At 50.4% G+C, this 18,965-nt stretch overlaps 1 protein-coding gene across 1 annotated transcript in view; it reads left to right on the plus strand.

The window, feature by feature from the left end:
* Window positions 1-1,947: 1,947 nt before the first annotated feature.
* LOC145339467 (SH3 and multiple ankyrin repeat domains protein 1-like) overlaps window positions 1,948-18,965 on the plus strand; it is a gene marked incomplete at both ends in the record, with an annotated part of 115,279 nt that continues 98,261 nt past the window's right edge. The window contains 5 exons of the mRNA XM_080183937.1: window positions 1,948-2,151; window positions 3,127-3,198; window positions 7,258-7,366; window positions 14,046-14,197; window positions 17,606-17,773. Coding sequence (XP_080040063.1) covers window positions 1,948-2,151; window positions 3,127-3,198; window positions 7,258-7,366; window positions 14,046-14,197; window positions 17,606-17,773 — 705 coding nt within the window. The remainder of the gene's footprint in view (window positions 2,152-3,126; window positions 3,199-7,257; window positions 7,367-14,045; window positions 14,198-17,605; window positions 17,774-18,965) is intronic.

Here is an 18,965-nt window from a genome sequence, read left to right on the forward strand (position 1 = left end):
ACTGGGGGAAGGAACTGGAGGAATCCCATGCAGGCATGGGGAGAGTTTCTTTCTCTTTGGGTGAGAGATAAAATTGAAGCATAGAAACTAGAACAGGAGGAGGCCATTCAGCCCTTCGAGCCTGCTCCACCATTCTATATGATCATGACTGATCATCAAATTCAATATCCTGATCCTCCCTTCCCCCCATATCACTCGATCCCTTTAGCCCCAAGAGCCATATCTAATTTCTTCTTGAAATCACACAATGTTTTGGCCTCGACTACTTTCTGTGGGAGTGAATTCCACACATTCGCCACCCTCTGGGTGAAGAAATTTCTCCTCACCTCAGTCCTAAAAGATTTACTCCTTATCCTCAAACTAAGACCCTTAGTTCTGGACTCTCCCCACCACCGGGAACATTCTTTCTGAATCCCCCCTGTCTAACCCTGTTAGAATTTTATAAGTTTCTATGAGATCCCCTCTCACTCTTCTAAACTCCAGTGAATATAATCCTAACCGGCGAAGTCTCTCCTCATATGACAGACCTGCCATCCCAGGAATCAGCCTGGTAAACCTTCGCTGCACCCCCTCTTTAGCAAGGACATCCTTCCTCAGATAAGGACACCAAAACTGCACACAATGTGTGGTCTCACCAATACTCTATACAATTGGAGTATAACACCCCTATTCCTATACTCAAATCCTCTTACAATGAAGACCAACATACCATTTGACTCCTTTACTGCCTGTTGTTGCTGTATGCTTAATTAGTTGAAGATTATAGAGAAGAATGATTGGTAACGACTGAAGACTCTTGAAGATGTGGACTTCAAAGTTTCTGTCTTAAAGTTATTCATCCTCGGGATTCAAGGCCAGCATTTATTGCCCATCTCTAGTTGCCCTTCAACTGAATGTCTTTCTTGGCCATTTCAGAGGGCAGTTAAAAGTCAACCACATTGCTGTGTCTCTGGAGTCACGTGTAGGCCAGACCGGGTCAGGATGGCAGATTTCCTTCCCTAAAGGACATCAGTGAACCAGATGAGTTTTTCCAACAGTTATTTCATGGTCATTGGTAGATTCTTAATTCCAGATTTTTATTGAAATTATCAATTGCCACTGTGGGATTCGAACCCAAGGCTCCAGAACATTACCCTGAGCCTCTGGATTACTAGACCAGTGAAAATACCGCTAGGCCAACATTGAGTATACTCCATTACCTGTTTGCGTACACTGAGGGAGAATTTAGCACGGCCATTGCATTTAACAAGCACGTTTTTCAGACTGTGGGAGGAAACCGGGGCACCTGGGGGGAAACCCAAATAGACATGGGGAGAATGTGCAGACTCCACACAGACAGTGACCCAAGCTGGGAATCGAACCCGGGTCCCTGGCGCTGGGAGGCTGCGGTGCTAACCACAGTTGTCACTGCTTTCCTCCCACAGTCCGAAAGATGTGCGGGTTAGGTGGTTCGGCCACGCTAAATTGCCCCTTAGTGACAAGGGGACGAGCTAGGGTAAATGTTTTGGGTTATGGGATACTAGGGGGCAATTTAGCATGGCCATTTCACCTAACCTACACATCTTTGGACACTAAGGGGCAATTTAGCACAGCCAATCCACTTAACCCGCACACCTTGGGACACTGAGGGGCAATTTAGCATGGCCAATCCACCTAACCTACATATCTTTGGACAGTGGGAGGAAACCGGAGCACCCAGAGGAAACCCATGCAAATATAGGGAGAATGTGCAGACTCCACACAGACAATGACCCAACCTGGGAATTGAACCCGGGTCCCTGGTGCTGTGAGGCAGCAGTGCTAACCACTGTGCTGCCATGCCGCCCTCTAATCGTAATCAGAATATCATGGTCCAATGTCCCTGAAAGAACTGCGGCCTGAAGTGATTTTGTCAACCTTGTGATGAAATTTCCCTTTCTCTCTCTCTCTCTCTTTCCCTCCCGACAGAAATGCCTCCGATTTAACCCCGATGCCACGATTTGGGTTGCTAAGCAACAGGTGCTGTGCACGTTAAACGAGAGCCTGAAGGACGTGCTGAACTATGGCCTGTTCCAGCCGGCCACCAACGGACGGGACGCCAAGTTCCTGAACGAGGAGAAGCTGCTACGGGAATACCCACAATCCTTCGAGAAGGGGGTGCCTTACCTGGAGGTGGGGAGCGGGCGACGGGGCCTAACACGGGTTGGGGAGGGCAACTTGGGTCAGGGTCACCTGAGGGCCCACGTCCCCATGTTAAACTGAAGCCTAACATTTTGTTTTGATTTGATTTGGTTCATTATTATCGCATCATAGAATCCCTACAGAAGGAGGCCATTTGGCCCATCGAGTCTGCATTGACCACAATCCCACCCAGGCCCTATCCCCATAACCCCGTGCATTTACCCTAGCTAGTCCCCCTGACACTAAGGGGCAATTTAGTGTGGCCAATCCACCTGACCCGCACATCTTTGAGATGTGGGAGGAAACCTGGAGGAAACCCATGCAGACATGGGGAGAATGTGCAGACTCCGCACAGACGGTGACCCAAGCTGGGAATCGAACCCAGGCCCCTGGCGCTGTGAGGCAGAATGCTAACCATATTGGGATACAGTGAAAAGTATTGTTTCTTGCATGCTATGCAGACAAAGCATACCATTCATAGAGAAGGAGAGAGTACAGAATGTAATGTTACAGTCATAGCTAGGGTCTAGAGAAAGATCAACTTAATGTATTTGATTTGATTTGATTTATTATTGTCACCTGTATTGGGATATAGTGAGAAGTATTGTTTCTTGCGCACTATACAAACGAAGCATACCATTCATGGAGAAGGAAAGGAGACAGTGCAGAATGTAGTGTTACAGTCATAGCTAGGGTGTAGACAGAGAGCTTAAAAGAGTGAAGTTTTAGAAGCACAGGATGAGACTAGAAGATAGAATTAGAAGGTGCGTGGAACTGATCCACTTCAGATCAGCCATGATCTTATTGAATGGCGGGGCAGGCTCGAAGGGCTAGATGGCCTACTCCTGCTCCTATTTCTTATGTTCTTAAGTGTAATTTGGGGAATGGACTGTTTGGAATAAATAGCGGAGAGCTGAGCCAGAGGAGCTGGTGATGCTAATGTCCTCTTTTTACTTCTCTCTACAGTTTCGTTACAAGACAAGGGTTTACAAACAGACAAACCTGGATGAGAAACAGCTGGGGAAACTACACACAAAGGTCAGCATCATTGAACACAATTGTACTGGGAGGGTATGGAATTGTCCAGGGTGGGGGGTGTGGGTTCCAGAACTAATCATTCAGTGGGGTATAGTGGAGATGCCTGATAGCATACTATAGAATCGTAGAACATTACAGCATAGAAACAGGGCTTTTGGCGCTTCTTGGCTGTGCCTCATCCCACTGACCTGCACCTGGACCATACCCCCCCACACCCCTCTCATCCATGTACCTGTCCAAGCTTTTCTTAAATGTTAAAAGTGAGCCCGCATTCACCACTTCATCTGGCAGCTCAGTCCACACTCCCACCACTCTCTGTGTGAAGAAGCCCCCCGCTAAATATTCCCTTTAAAATTTTCCCCCTTCACCCTTAACCTGTGTCCTCTAATTTTTTTCTCCCCTAGCCTCAGTGGAAAAAGCCTGCTTGCATTCACTCTGTCTATGCCCACCATAATCTTATACACCTCTATCAAATCTCCCCTCATTCTTTTACGCTGCAAGGAAGAAAGTTCTAGCCTATTTAACCTTTCTCTGTAACTCAGTTTCTCGAGTCCCGGCAACATCCTTGTAAACCTTCTGTGCACTCTTTCAACCATATTAATATCCTTCCTTAATTAGATGACCAAAATTGCACACAATACTCTAAATTCGGCCTCACCAATGTTTTATACAACCTCACCATAACATTCCAACTCTTATACTCAATACTTTGATTTATAAAGGCCAATGTTCCAAAAGCACTCTTTAGAACCCTATCTACCTGTGACGCCACTTTTAGGGAATTATGTATCTGTATTCCCAGATCCCTCTGTTCTACTACCCTCTTCAATTTACCATTTTCGTACCATTTACCTTGTTATACCTTGGGTAGGTGGACTGGCCATGCGAAATTCTCCCTCACTGTAACCCGAACTGGTGCCGGACTGTGGCGCCTCGGGGAATTTAACTTCATTGCAGTGTTAATGTAAGCCTACTTGTGACTAATAAATAAACTTTAAAAAAAAAGTTCCCATCCCACTCACCGTGGGAACTGTAGCGAGTGGGACACAGTGATTCCACACCACTGAATGCAACATTCACTCCCAGGAACCATGTGGAAAGATAGTTGCTGGGTTCTTTGTCAATGGACAGTGCGTTATTCATCCGTGGGACAAGGGGTCAGCATTTATTGCCCATCCCTAGTTGCCCCTTGGAGGGCAGTTGAGAGTCAACCCCATTGCTGTGGCCCTGGAGACACACGTAGGCCAGACCGGGTAAGGACGGCAGATTTCCTTCCCTGAAGGGACATTAGTGACCCAGTTGGGCTTTACCAATTAGATTCTTAATTCCAAATTTTTCTTTTATTGAATTCAAATTCCACCACCTGCCGGGATTCGAACCCGGGTCCCCAGAACATTGGCTGAGTTTCTGGATTAATGGTCTAGCGATAATACCACTAGGCCATCGCCCCGCCTAACTTTCTCCAAAAGAGCCTGCTTAATGTCGGACTATACATAGTGAGTGGTCAAACTCTTTTCTTCCTCCGTTCCCTCATCATGTGTGTCCCAGGTCATGAAAAAAACATTACTTTCAACAGAAAATACTCAGCCTGATCTGAGCACCGTTAAATAATTCTCTTTCAAGTGCTGACTTGCCGGGAACACGAGAACAAATTAAACTTCTGCTCACGATTTGGTTGCTGTACAGGCTCTTCCTCCACTGACCTCCTTCCGTTTCTTTCTCTCCCTCCCTCTGTCTCTCTACCGTAGCCCCTCAATCTCTTAAATTCCAGGCAGAGTCCATCAGAACAACCCCAGGTTATTGGAAGGGGTCAAATGTAACAGAGCCAAGGGAAGAGAGTAGGGAGTGGGTTCATTTATGGGGAGAGTGTGGCGCAGTGGGATTATTGTGGAATTGATACATGGGCTATGGGGAGAGAGCGGGACACTGGGACTAGTTTGAGGATTGATGCAGAGCTGTGGGGAGAGAATGGGGCAGTGGGATTAGTTTGGGGATTGATACAGGGCTATAGGGAAAGAGTGGGGCAGTGGGTTTATTCACAAGGAAAGAGTGGCCCAGTGGGATTATTTTGGGAATTGATACAGAGCTATGGGGAAAGAATGGGGCAGTGGGATTAATTTGAGGATTGATACAGGGTGATGGGGAGAGAGCGGGGCAGTGGGATTAGTTTGGGGATTGATACAGGGTGATGGGGAGAGAGCGGGGCAGTGGGATTAGTTTGGGGATTGATACAGGGTGATGGGGAAAGAATGGGGCAGTGGGATTAATTTGGAGATTGATACGGGGCGATGGGGAGAGAGTGGGGCAGTGGGATTAGTTTGGGGATTGATACAGGGCGATGGGGAGAGTGGGGCAGTGGGATTAGTTTGGGGATTGATACAGGGCGATGGGGAGAGTGGGGCAGTGGGATTAGTTTGGGGATTGATACGGGGCGATGGGGAGAGAGTGGGACAGTGGGATTAGTTTGGGGATTGATACAGGGCGATGGGGAGAGTGGGGCAGTGGGATTAGTTTGGGGATTGATACAGGGCGATGGGGAGAGTGGGGCAGTGGGATTAGTTTAGGGATTGATACAGGGCTATGGGGAGAGAGTGGGACAGTGGGATTAGTTTGGGGATTGACACAGAGCGATGGGAAGAGAGCGGGGCAGTGGGATTAGTTTGGGGATTGATACAGGGCTATGGGGAGAGAGTGGGGCAGTGGGATTAGTTTGGGGATTGATACAGGGCAATGGGGAGAGAGTGGGGCAGTGGGATTAGTTTGGGGATTGACTCAGGGCTATGGGGAGAGAGTGGGGCAGTGGGGTTAGTTTGGGGATTGACACAGAGCGATGGGAAGAGAGTGGGACACTGGGATTAGTTTGGGGATTGATACAGGGCTATGGGGAGAGAATGGGGCAGTGGGATTAGTTTAGGGATTGATACAGGGCTATGGGGAGAGAGCGGGGCAGTGGGATTAGTTTGGGGATTGATACAGGGCAATGGGGAGAGAGTGGGGCAGTGGGATTAGTTTGGGGATTGATACAGGGCGATGGGGAGAGAGTGGGGCAGTGGGATTAGTTTAGGGATTGATACAGGGCTATGGGGAGAGAGTGGGGCAGTGGGATTAGTTTAGGGATTGATACAGGGCTATGGGGAGAGAGCGGGGCAGTGGGATTAGTTTGGGGATTGATACAGGGTGATGGGGAGAGAGTGGGGCAGTGGGATTAGTTTGGGGATTGATACAGGGCTATGGGGAGAGAGTGGGGCAGTGGGATTAGTTTAGGGATTGATACAGGGCTATGGGGCGAGAGTGGGGCAGTGGGATTAGTTTGGGGATTGATACAGGGTGATGGGGAGAGAGTGGGACACTGGGATTAGTTTGGGGATTGATACAGGGCTATGGGGAGAGAATGGGGCAGTGGGATTAGTTTAGGGATTGATACAGGGCTATGGGGAGAGAGTGGGGCAGTGGGATTAGTTTGGGGATTGATACAGGGCAATGGGGAGAGAGTGGGGCAGTGGGATTAGTTTGGGGATTGATACAGGGCGATGGGGAGAGAGTGGGGCAGTGGGATTAGTTTAGGGATTGATACAGGGCTATGGGGAGAGAGTGGGGCAGTGGGATTAGTTTGGGGATTGATACAGGGCTATGGGGAGAGAATGGGGCAGTGGGATTAGTTTAGGGATTGATACAGGGCTATGGGGAGAGAGCGGGGCAGTGGGATTAGTTTAGGGATTGATACAGGGCTATGGGGAGAGAGCAGGGCAGTGGGATTAGTTTGGGGATTGATACAGGGCTATGGGGAGAGAGTGGGGCAGTGGGATTAGTTTGGGGATTAATACAGGGTGATGGGGAGAGGGTGAAGGATTGATGTGGTATTCGGTGAGTCAGTTATCACCTCCGGCTGTGGTTTTGATTGAATTCAGTTGGTAAGTGGTCAATTCTTGACTCAGATCCCCCCCCTCTGCCAACTGGAGTTAACTCAGGAGGTGAAAGTTCACATTGGAAACCCTTACCCTCCCCCCCTCACTGCTGAATGTTAGTTTGACTGAAGTGCCTCCTCTTCTTCCCTGACAGGCCAGCTTGAAGAAGTTTATCGAGTATGTCCAACACGGTTCCGTTGAAAAGATGCTCAAACTCTTGGATAAAGGGCTGGATCCCAATTATCACGACGCAGAAACGGGGGGTAAGATTCCCAGATTTTCCGCAACCTTCGGACCGAGGCTTTGGCAGTGGGGGAGGGAGGGGGTGGGTGGTGGGAGGGGGTAGGGGGGAGGTTGGCTGTAAGAAGATTCTTGCAGGGGTGGAGGGGCGGGTGGATGGAGGGAGGAAGAGAATGAGGGCAGAGAGAAGGAGAAGGGAGGAGGCCGGAGGAAGGAGGCAGGGAGGAAGAGGAGGGAGGGATGCAAACAGCAAGAAGGGGGCGGAGGTGGTGAAGGAGGGAAGGTGAGGGGATTGCGGGGGAGTCTTCGGAGTTGGGAGGAAATCCTTTATGGATATGTGTCCCAATTCCCTTCCCAGACTATATATTTTATTCATTCATGGGACATGGGTGTTGCTAACTGGCCAGCATTTGGTACCCATCCCTAGTTGCCCTTGTTAAGAGGGCAGCTGAGAGTCAACCACAACCTCTGGAGTCACATGTAGGCCAGACCAGGTAAGGACGGCAGATTTCCTTCCCTGAAGGACATTATTGAACCAGATGGGTTTTTCCGACTGGTTTTATGGTCATCCGTAGAATCATAGAATCCCTACAGTATAGAAGGAGACCACTCAGCCCATTGAGTCTGTACCGACCATAATCCCACCCTGGGCCTATTCCCGTAACTCCACGCCTTTATCCTGCTGATCCCCTAGGGTCAATTTAGCACGGCCAGTCCACCTGACCCGCACACCTTTGGAGGAAACCGGAGCACTCGGAGGAAACCCATGCAGACACGTGGGGAGAAGGTGCGAACTCCACACAGACAGTAACCCGAGGCCGGAATTGAACCTGGGACCCTGGCGCTGTGAGGCAGCAGTGCTAACCACTGTGCCATCCCTTAAATGCTTAATTCTAGATTTTTTTTTACAAATTGAATTCAGATTCTACCATCTGCCGTGGCGGGATTCGAACTTGGGTCCCCAAAATATCAACTGGGTTTCTGGATAAATAGTCTTGCGATAATGGCCCACCCAGTGATGTCCACATCCCAAGGATGAATAAGAAAAAAAAACCCTGCCCCTTTATTACCTTTGCAAAATATTGTCCCCCCCTCTTCAATAACTTCAGAACTGGTAAATAATGAATGGAAATCTTCAAAGAGGATTGGAAAATCTCACACAATTTTCTTGAATGTCTGACATTTCTCCAGAGCAACATCCCAGAGATTAAACCTTCAGTTCCCGGAGACGCCAGGGCCATTTTGGAGAGTTGGCAACTCAGCCTGGGGATGTCAATGGCTTTACTTTGTTGTTTGAGTTAAGGTTTTATTGCAAAGCTTCTGTGCGTGATATGGGATTCTGACTCACTAAGTTCCCCTCTGTTCCCGCGTGGGTGCCTTATTTTTGTTATATTGTGATACTGGTAGAGTTTCCTGTATCCAGCTGCCCAAAAACCAGTGGTATCTGAAAACTGGACACCCTTTTCCCCATGCTGCTGCGTACCTTGACCCCCCGCCAGAGGACTGACAAGGCAAAGGAGTACACAACGAATGGTATGATGCTGGGAAGTACAGAGGACCAGAGGGACCTAGAGGTGCATGTCCATAGATCCATAAAGGCCGTTCTTTGGGGACAGGTAGTTAAGGTGGTTGAGAAGGCATATAAGGTGCCTCACAAGAGGTTATTACAGAAGGTCAGGGGGCATGGAGTTGGGGGTAGGGTGTTAGCGTGGATAGGGGATTGGCTGTCAAATAGGAGGCAGAGAGTGGGGGTCAACGGGTGCTGTTCGGATTGGCGGTTGGTGACTAGTGGGGTGCCCCAGGGGTCGGTGCTGGGACCTCAGCTATTTACCATACCGTGCGGAGGGTGTGGAGAGTCTGCAGAAGGATCTAGATAGGCTGGGCAAATGGGCCAGGAACTGGCAAATGGAATTTAATGTTGGCAAATGTGAGGTTGTCCACTTTGGTAGGAATAATGGTAGGAAGGACTATCACTTACATGGCGAAAAACTGCAGCAGGCGACGGTGCAGAGGGACCTCGGGGTCCTTGTGCATGAGTCGCAAAAACCCAGCCTGCAGGTGCAACAGGTGGTCAGGAAGGCGAATGGGATGCTGGCCTTCATAGCGAGGGGGATTGAATATAAAAGTAGGGAGGTCTTGCTGCAGCTGTATAGGGCATTGGTGAGGCCGCAGCTGGAGTACTGTGTGCAGTTTTGGTCGCCGCACTTACGCAAGGATATTTTGGCCTTGGAAGGAGTGCAGAGGAGGTTTACTAGGCTGATACCGGAGTTGAGGGGGTTGAACTATGAGGAGAGGCTGAATAAACTAGGCTTGTACTGGTTAGAGTTTAGAAGAATGAGGGCAGATCTCATTGAGACGTATAAGATGATGAATGGGTTGGATAGGATAGAGGTGGAGAGGCTCTTCCCGCTCAGAAAGGACAGTAGGACTAGAGGGCACAGCCTCAAGATAAAGGGGGGGCAGTTTAGAAGGGAGTTGAGGAGGAACTTCTTCACTCAAAGGGTGGTGAATCTCTGGAATTCTCTGCCCGTTGAAGTGGTGGAGGCTGCCTCACTGAATATTTTTAAGACGCGGGTTGATGGGTTTTTGATAAGCGAGGGGATTAAGGGTTATGGGGAGAGGGCGGGAGTGTGGAACTGAGACACGACAGATCAGCCATGATCTTATTGAATGGCGGGGCAGGCTCGAAGGGCTAGATGGCCTACTCCTGCTCCTAATTCTTATGTTCTTATAGGACACTTGCCTTTATTAGCCGAGGCATAGAACATAAGAGCAGGCAGTTTTGACGGAACTGTATAAAACACTGGTTAGACCACAGCTAGACTACTGTGTGCAGTTCTGGTCTTCACTCTATAGAATCATAGAATCCCGACAGTGCAGAAAGAGGCCATTCAGCCCATTGAGTCTTTACCGAGAACAATCCCATCCAGAGCCTATCCTCAACATAATTACCCTGCTAATTCCCCTGACACAAAGGGGCAATTTAACATGGCCAATCCACCTAACCTGCACATCTTTGGACACTAAGGGACAACTTAGTATGGCCAATCCATCTAACCTGCACATCTTTGGACACTAAGGGACAATTTACCATGGTTAATTCACTTATTACTAATCCATTGTGGGAGAAACCAAAGCACACAGAGGAAACCCACACAGATATGGGGAGAATGTGCAAACTCCACACAGACAGTTAACCAAGCCGGGATTCGAACCCGGGTCCTTGGTGCTGTGAGGCAGCAGTGCTAACCATTATGCCACCGTGCTGCCCACGGATAGGAAGGATGTGATTGCACTGGAGAGGGTGCAGAGGAGATTCACCAGGATGCTGCCTGGGCTGGAGGGTTTCAGCTGGATAGACTGGAGTTGTCTTCCTTACAGCAGAGGAGGCTGAGGGGGGACCTGGTCGAGATGTACAAAATAATGAGGAACATGAGGTAGGGTAGATAGAAAGAAACGTCTTCCCTTAGTAGAAGAGTCAACAGCCAAGGGACATAGACTTAAAGTAAGGGTCAGGAGATTAAGGGGATTTAAGGCAAAACATTTTCCCCCAGAGAGTGGTGGAAATCTGGAACTCGCTGCCTGAAAGGGTGTTAGAGATGGGAGTCCTCACAACATTTAAGAAGCATTTAGATGAGCACTTGAGACACCATAGCATACAAGGTTACAGAGAAAGTGCTAGAAAATGCTTGAAATTCAGAAAGAACTTCATATCTGATCAAACACTACAATTAGGACAATGTCAACTTGATGATTGAGTGCATTATATTACATTAAACATTGTTACATTAGGGGTGGCACAGTGGCACAGTGGTTGGCACCGCTGCTTCACAGCTCCAGGGACCTAGTTCGATTCCCAGCTTGGGTCGCTGTCTGTGTGGAGTTTGCACATTCTCCTCGTGTCTGTGTGGGTTTCCTCCAGGTGCTCCGGTTTCCTCCCACAGTCCAAAGATGTGCGGGTTAGGTTGGTTGGCCATGCTAAAATTGCCCCTTAGCGGCCTGAGATGTGTAGGTTAGAGGGATTAGCGGATAAAATATGTCGGGGTATGGGGTTAGGGCCTGGGTGGGATTGTGGTCGGCGCAGACTCGATGGGCTGAAGGGCCTCTTTCTGCACTGTATGATTCTGTGCCATAGCACACAAGGCCAAATGTTGGAAAATGGGATTAGAATAGATCGGTGCTGGATGGCCAGTGCAAGCCTGATGGGCCGAAGGGCCTCTTTCTCTGCTGTAAATCTCTATGGCTGGAATTTTACCTCCCCGGACACCACGGGAAACAGAGCGGGCGAGGAGTGGCCCGTGGAAAAGTCTGTTGGACTTGGGTGGGATTTAACGGTTTCAGGAGAAGCAAGCCCATGTTAAATTGCCCCTTAGTCTCCAAAGGTATGAAGGGCAGGGGGAATTAATGTGATAAATACTCGGGGATAAGGCAGGGGGAGAAGGCCTGGGTAAGATGTGTAGGTTAGGTGGATTAGCCATGCTAAATATGTGGGGTTACAGGGATAGGGTAGGTGGGAGGGGCGGTGGGGGGGGTGATAGTGTTCCTGGGTAAAATACCCTGTCAGAACGTCGATGCAGACTCGATGGGCCGAATGCCTCTCCGGCACAATCAGGATTCCACGATTGGGTTGGTTAACCTGCTCTGCCTCTTTAGGAATGCTTGGTCTTGGCCTAGTGGCTCGACCCCCTTGACCTCTCTGAGGGGTCACCTGCCGACTAATTATCCTGGTGGGAGTTTGACCAGTTTCACGCCATCTTCTCCTCTGGTTGGCTGGGGTTATCCAGCCCTGCCTCACCGGGTTCCGCCACGGGAGATTTGGCGACCCAACCAAAAACCTGTTAACCTCTGGCGGGGCTGGATAATCCCAGGGGTGAGCAGGACTGAATAATCCCAGTGGCAAGTGGGACTGGATTATCCTGGTGGCCAGTGGGACTGGATTATCCTGGTGGCCAGCGGGACTGGATAATCCTGGTGGCAAGTGGGACTTGATAATTCTGGTGGCTGGGGAGGTAAAATTCCATCCATACAGATTTACAGCAGAGAAAGGGGCCCTTCGGCCCATTAGACTTGCACTGGCCATCCAGCACCCATCTATTCTAATCCCATTTTCCAACACTTGGCCTTGTATGCTATGGCATTTCAAGCGTTTTCCAGCACTTTCTCTGTAACTTTGTATGCTGTGGGACTGGACAATCCCGGTGGCCAGCAGGACTGGATAATCCCAATGGCCAGTGGGACTGGATAATCCCAGTGTTGAGCAGGACTGGATAATCTTGGTGGCCAATGGGTCTAGAGAATCCCAGTGGCCAATGGGACTGGATAATCCTGGTGACCAGCAAGACTGGATAATCCCATTGGTGAGCATGACTGGATAATCCCAGTGGTGAGCGTGACTGGATAATCCCAGTGGTGAGCGTGACTGGATAATCCCAATGGTGAGCGTGATTGGATAATCCCAGTGGTGAGTGGGACTGGATAATCCCAGTGACAAGCGGGACTGGATAATCCGGTGGGGAGTGGGAGTGGATAATCCCAGTGGCAAGCAGAACTGGATAATCCCGATGGTGAGTGGGACTGGATAATCCCAGTGGCAAGTGGAACTGGATAATCCCGATGGTGAGCAGGACTGGATAATCCCAGTGGCAAGTGGAACTGGATAATCCCGGTGGTCAGTGGGACTGGATAATCCCGGTGGTCAGTGGGACTGGATAATCCCAGTGGCCAGCGGGACTGGATAATCCTGCCCATTGTCTCAACAGTGCCCAGGTGTGTGTGAGGTGGAAGAAGTACCTTCAGAAGAGGAAAATAATCTCCAGTCTGGAGTGGGAAAGCAAGACTAACCAGATTAGAGGAAGGTGGGAGGTGGAAGGGTCAGAGGTCGCTGTGAGAGGGAAGAGGGAGGTGGAAGGGTCAGAGGTCAGTGTGGGAGGGGAGGGGGAGGTGGAAGGGTCAGAGGTCAGTGTGGGAGGGGAGGGGGAGGTGGAAGGGTCAGAGGTCACAGTGAGAGGGCAGGGGGAGGTGGAAGGGTTAGAGGTCGTTGTGAGAGGAGAGAGAGGGAGGTGGAAGGGTCAGAGGTCACAGTGAGAGGGCAGGGGGAGGTGGAAGGGTTAGAGGTCAGTGTGGGAGGGAAGGGGGAGGTGGAAGGGTTAGAGGTCGTTGTGAGAGGAGAGAGAGGGAGGTGGAAGGGTCAGAGGTCAGTGTGGGAGGGAAGGGGGAGGTGGAAGGGTTAGAGGTCGTTGTGAGAGGAGAGAGAGGGAGGTGGAAGGGTCAGAGGTCATTATGGGGAGGAGGGGGGATTGTTCTTTAGTACTGTTTGTTTTGGATGGTGGGAGGCATCTGGCATCATACTTTGTCTTTCTGACGTGGCAGCACGGTGGCACAGTGGTTAACACGGCTGCCTCACAGCGCCAGGGACCCAGGTTCAATTCCCGGCTCAGGTCACTGTCTGTGTGGAGTTTGCACGTTCTCCCCGTGTCTGTCTGGGTTTCCTCCGGGTGCTCCGGTTTCCTCCCACAGTCTGAAAGATGTGCTGGTTCGGTGGATTGGCCGCGCTAAATTCTCCCTCAGCGACAATGGCGACTCGGGGATTTTCACAGTAACTTCAGTGCAGCGTTAATGTAAGCCTGCTTGTGACTATTGAACATGTAGATTTTAAGAATGCGATGACGGAGCCCGGATTAAACTTTCCGATTTCCCTCACAGAAGTGCCGTTGACACTGTCCGCACAGCTGGAGAACTGCTCAGATGTGATCCGTGTGTTGTGCCTGGGAGGAGCCCACATTGACTTCCGAGCCCGGGATGGCATGACGGCTCTACATAAAGCTGCAATCACTCGCAACTACAATGGCGTCTTGGTAACTATGGAGATGGGGGAGAGGAAACCTCAAACCCACTGTGTGTCCCGTCCCCACAAAATAATCCCCAAATCACACATTACTCACTGCAACAACCTCCACTCCGTGGACTCTCCCTCCCCAATCTTGACCACCTTTTTGACCCAATCTTTGTCCCAGTGCCCCCTCCCCCCCCCACCCACAACCCTCCGCAGGTTCTTGAGTTTTGTTTTCCCATTGTAAGCACAGCCTCTTGCTCTACAGTCTGTTATCAGACCGTCACGCTGCTATTGATACCTGCTTTAGTCTTTAACATTGCAATTAATATTGAAATTAGGAGCAGAAGGAGACTAATTCAGCCCTTCGAGCCTGCTCCGCCATTCTATTAGATCGTGGCTGATCTCACCCTGGTCTCAAATCCACCTCCCCGCCTCTTCCCCATATCCCATTTTTTAAAATCAGATGAATATCTATTTTCTCCTTGAGCCCATTCAATGATTCAGATTCCACCGTGCTATGGGGCAGCGAGTTCCACAAATACACCACCCTCTGCGAGAAACAGTTCCTCCTCATCTCAGATTTAAATCTATCGCCTCTCAGCCCATACCTGATACCTCTTGTTTGAGATTGCCACACACGGGGGAAACATTTGGTCTACACTTACTTTATCCACCCCTGTTAGTATTTTATATACCTCGATCGGATCCCCCCTTGTCCTTCTATCCTCTCAGTTGGGGCAGCACAGTGGTTAGCACTGCTGCTTCACAGCACCAGGGATCCAGGTTCAATTCCTGGTTTGGTCTGCGTGGAGTTTGCATGTTCTCCCCGTGTCTGCATGGGTTTTCTCTGGGTGCTCCGGTTTCCTTCCACAGTCTGAAAGAACTTAGGGTGGTTAAGGTGCATTGACCCAAACGGGTGCTGGAGTGTGGCAACTCAGGGAATTTCACAGTAACTTCATTGCAGTGTTAATGTAAGCCTTACTTGTGACTAACAAATAAAATTGAGTTTTGAACTCCAGCGAGTAGAAGCACAAACTATTTAATCTCTCCTCATACGTCAACCCCTTTTCTTCCCCGGAATCAATCTGGTGAACCTCCTCTGAACTGCCTCCAGTGTCGTCGCGTCCTTCCTCAAATAAAGAGACCAAAACTGGATACACTAGTCCAGATATGAGGCGGCACAGTGGTTAGCAATGCTGCCTCGTGGCGCCAGGGACCCAGGTTCGCTTCCCAGCGTGGGTCACTGTCTGTGTGGAGTTTGCATGTTCTCCCCGTGTCTGTGTGGGTTTCCTCCAGGTGCTCTGGTTTCCTCCCATAGTCCAAAAGTTGTGCTGGTTGGGTGGATTGGCCGTGCTAGATTGTCCCTTGGTGTCTTGCTGATTAGGTGCTCAGTTCTCCCTCGGTGTACCTGAACAAGTGCCGGAGTGTGGTGACCAGGGGATTTTCACAGTAACTTCATTGCAGTGTTAATGCAAGCCTATTAGTGAGGTGAATAAGTCAACTTTAACTATGTGATCTCACCAACGCCCTATACTCTATAACACACCCATTGTCCTGCGCCCATGATATTTTTGTCAAGTCTCTCTTAGCTTCTACTTAAAAGTTCATCCTAAAGTTTATTTATTAGTGTCACAAGTAGGCTTACATTAACACTACAATGAAGTTACTGTGAAAATCCCCTACTTTCCACACTCCGGTGCCTGTTAGGGTACACTGAGAGAGAATTTAGCATGGCCTAACCAGCACGTCTTTCAGTCTGTGGGAGGAAACCGGAGCACCCGGAGGAAACCCACGCAGACATGGGGAGAACGTGCAGACTCTGCGCAGACAGTGACCCAAGCCGGGAATTGAACCCGGCTCCCTGGCGCTGTGAGGCAGCGGTGCTGACCACTGTGCCACCCTGCCACACAATGACGCCCTATCACTGACCTGCAGTTTTGTTCCACCCCATCTTAAACAGGATAAAACTCATCACTTTCAATTTCCTTTAGTCTGAATTTTACCGGCACGCCCGCCCCAACCCCAGGAGCGGGCGAGGTTCGGAGAACAGCATTGTCTGTTGGCCTCGGGTGGGATGGTATGAACCTTGGGCGGATGTGCCAGTGAAATTCTGACCGTTAACTCTGTTTCTCACCCCAGAGATGCTGCCAGACCTGCTGAGATTTTCCAGCATTTTCTGTTTTGGTCAGAATCGTTTAAGCTTGTGATATATATGTTCATACAAAGGAAGCTGTCCTCTGCAGACAAAAGGGACATGTCCAGGCTTTGTGCCACCAATTAAACCAAAGCCAGGGAGGATGCTATTTCCCTGATGTATTCTCCACAGCAACACCTTGATTAATCAGAGTCAGTTTGTCTCACCAATCAACACCCTTTTCCCAAGTTGTCCCCTTTGAAATTTGGTATTCTTGTCTTTGTCCTAATGATTGCAAGAATCTTAGGAGCCCACATTGGGTTCACCACGGCACAAAGCTGCTGTACTTGTCTCAAAGGTACAAACCAAATTCAAATTGTGGGTGGGGCGTTCAACTGAGGCCCCGCCTGCCCTCTGAGGTGAACCCCACAGCCGCCATTTTGAAGAAGAACAAGTGGGGGGATGGGGAAGTGTGGGTGGGGGGGGGGGTTGGTGGAGGGGTGGGCGGTGTGTACTCCCTATCCCCCCTTCAATATCGCTGAGGAAACAGATTGTACAGCCATTATCACATGGGTGTTTGTGGGATCTTGCTGTGCGTAAATGGATTTGCGGTCTCTCCATTGCAGCCGTCATCATTATGAATGGCAGAGCAGGCTCGAAGGGCCACATGGCCTGCTCCTGACCTTATTTTCGATGGTTTCTGTTTTGCTGGGCTGCAGGAAGTGCCGGAAGTAATGAAGGACACTCCTTGGCCGCCTCGGAAGGTTCAGCCCTTGTTTCGGGTCACCCTTGGCTTGCAAGGAAGCCATTCGGCCCATCTCCGTCCAACGGTTGGTCTCCTTCCCTCACTCCATCCCCTCCAGAGCCCGCCCAGGTTACTTTCGAGATCAGGGCCGGGATTTTTCCCGCCCCGTCCATCATGGGAATCGGAGCGGGCAAGGGGCGAAGACGTTACAAGGCTTTGGGATGAGCGGGGACGTAAAATCCCGCCCCCAAGTGATCATGTGACCAGCACCCTCGTGGGTGCGGTGGGGAGTGGGGAGAGCCACGGTGGAGTGGGACTGACTATTCCAGTGGATGGTCCCAAGGGACCGGAGAGGAGGGAGAATCCCAGAAGGGAATGGTGCCTTGAGGCCACACTTGCGTTGGCCGTGATCTCACTGAATGGCGGAGCAGGCTCAAGTGGGGCCTACTCCTGTTCCTGAGTCCTGCGTCCTGCAAAGACCCGGGTTCACTGACGGATGGGGCCCGATGGTTTGGGAATGTCACCTCTTTGCTGTTCTCTTCCCGCCCCAGACGCTGCTGGAGTTGGGAGCCTCCCCGAATTACAAGGATCGACGGGCATTGACGCCTCTGTACCACACGGCCATCGTGGGAGGAGATGCCAGCTGCTGTGAACTCCTGCTGTACAACCGGGCTCAGATAGGCTTCACTGATGAGAATGGATGGCAAGAAATTCACCAGGTAGGTGGTTCAAACCCCCTCTCCCTCCCCTTCCACCATCCCACTCTGAATCACTAATTCCCAGATCCTTCGTTTAATCTTTCGCTGGGTTTGAGCATCGCTGGCCAGGCCAACATTGACTGCTCGCCCCCTGCACTCCCACCCGAACGCTCAGAGCTTCAAATCTGAATCTAATTAACAGATCCTGACAGGGCAGAAGAAGCCATTTGGCCCATCGAGCCTGCACTGAGTCCCTGACAGAGTACTTTACCCAGGCCCTCTCCCCCGACCTATTTCTGTAATCCCACACATTTAGCAAAACTAATTCCCTTAACCGCACCTCTTCAAACAGACAGGGGCAATTTAGCATGGCCAATCCACCTAACCCACACATCTTTGGACACTAAGGGTAATTTAGCATGGCCAATCCACCAACCTACACATCTTTGGACACTAAGGGGCAATTTAGCATGGCCAATCCACCTAACCTACACATCTTTGGACACTAAGGGGCAATTTAGCATGGCCAATCCACCTAACCTACACATCTTTGGACACTAAGGTGCAATTTAGAATCACCAATCCACCTAACCTGCACATCTTTGGACACTAAGGGGCAATTTAGCATGGGCAATCCACCTAACCTGCACATCTTTGGGATGTGGGAGGAAACCGGAGCACCCGGAGGAAATCCATACAGGGTGGAACATGCAACTCCACACGGACAGTCACCCAAGGCCAGAATTGAACATGGCCCCCTGGGGTTCTGAGGCAGCAGGTGCCACCATGCCACTCTGCGTGACCTGTCAGGGTCGAAGCTAAGAAACTGTCCCCCACCCCCCCCACCCCCCACAACACCCTAGGCTGGAGAATCCACAACCCAGAGTCGCAGTCTTCAGGCATGCTGGGTCGGCCATTTTGGACTGAGATGAGGGGAAATGTCTCCACCCAGAATCTTCGGAATTCTCCACCCCAAAGGATCTGTGGAAACTGAGCCCTTGAGTAGGTTCAGGACGGAGGCTGATAGATAGATGGGCGCTAGTGCAATGAAGAGATAGGGGGATAGTAGAGCTCAGGTAGAAGTGGAAACAACAACCGGTTGAATTGGTGCAGCCGGCTCGAAGGGCCGAATGGCCTTCTCCTGCTCATGCTCTGCTGGGTAACCCCCTCCCTTTCCCACCCAGCTTGCTGCCTCCCCAGCCCCTGTGTCCCG

Source organism: Carcharhinus amblyrhynchos, unplaced genomic scaffold (assembly GCF_965287045.1).
Source record: "Carcharhinus amblyrhynchos unplaced genomic scaffold, sCarAmb.v2.hapA scaffold_482, whole genome shotgun sequence".
NCBI lineage: Eukaryota > Metazoa > Chordata > Chondrichthyes > Carcharhiniformes > Carcharhinidae > Carcharhinus > Carcharhinus amblyrhynchos.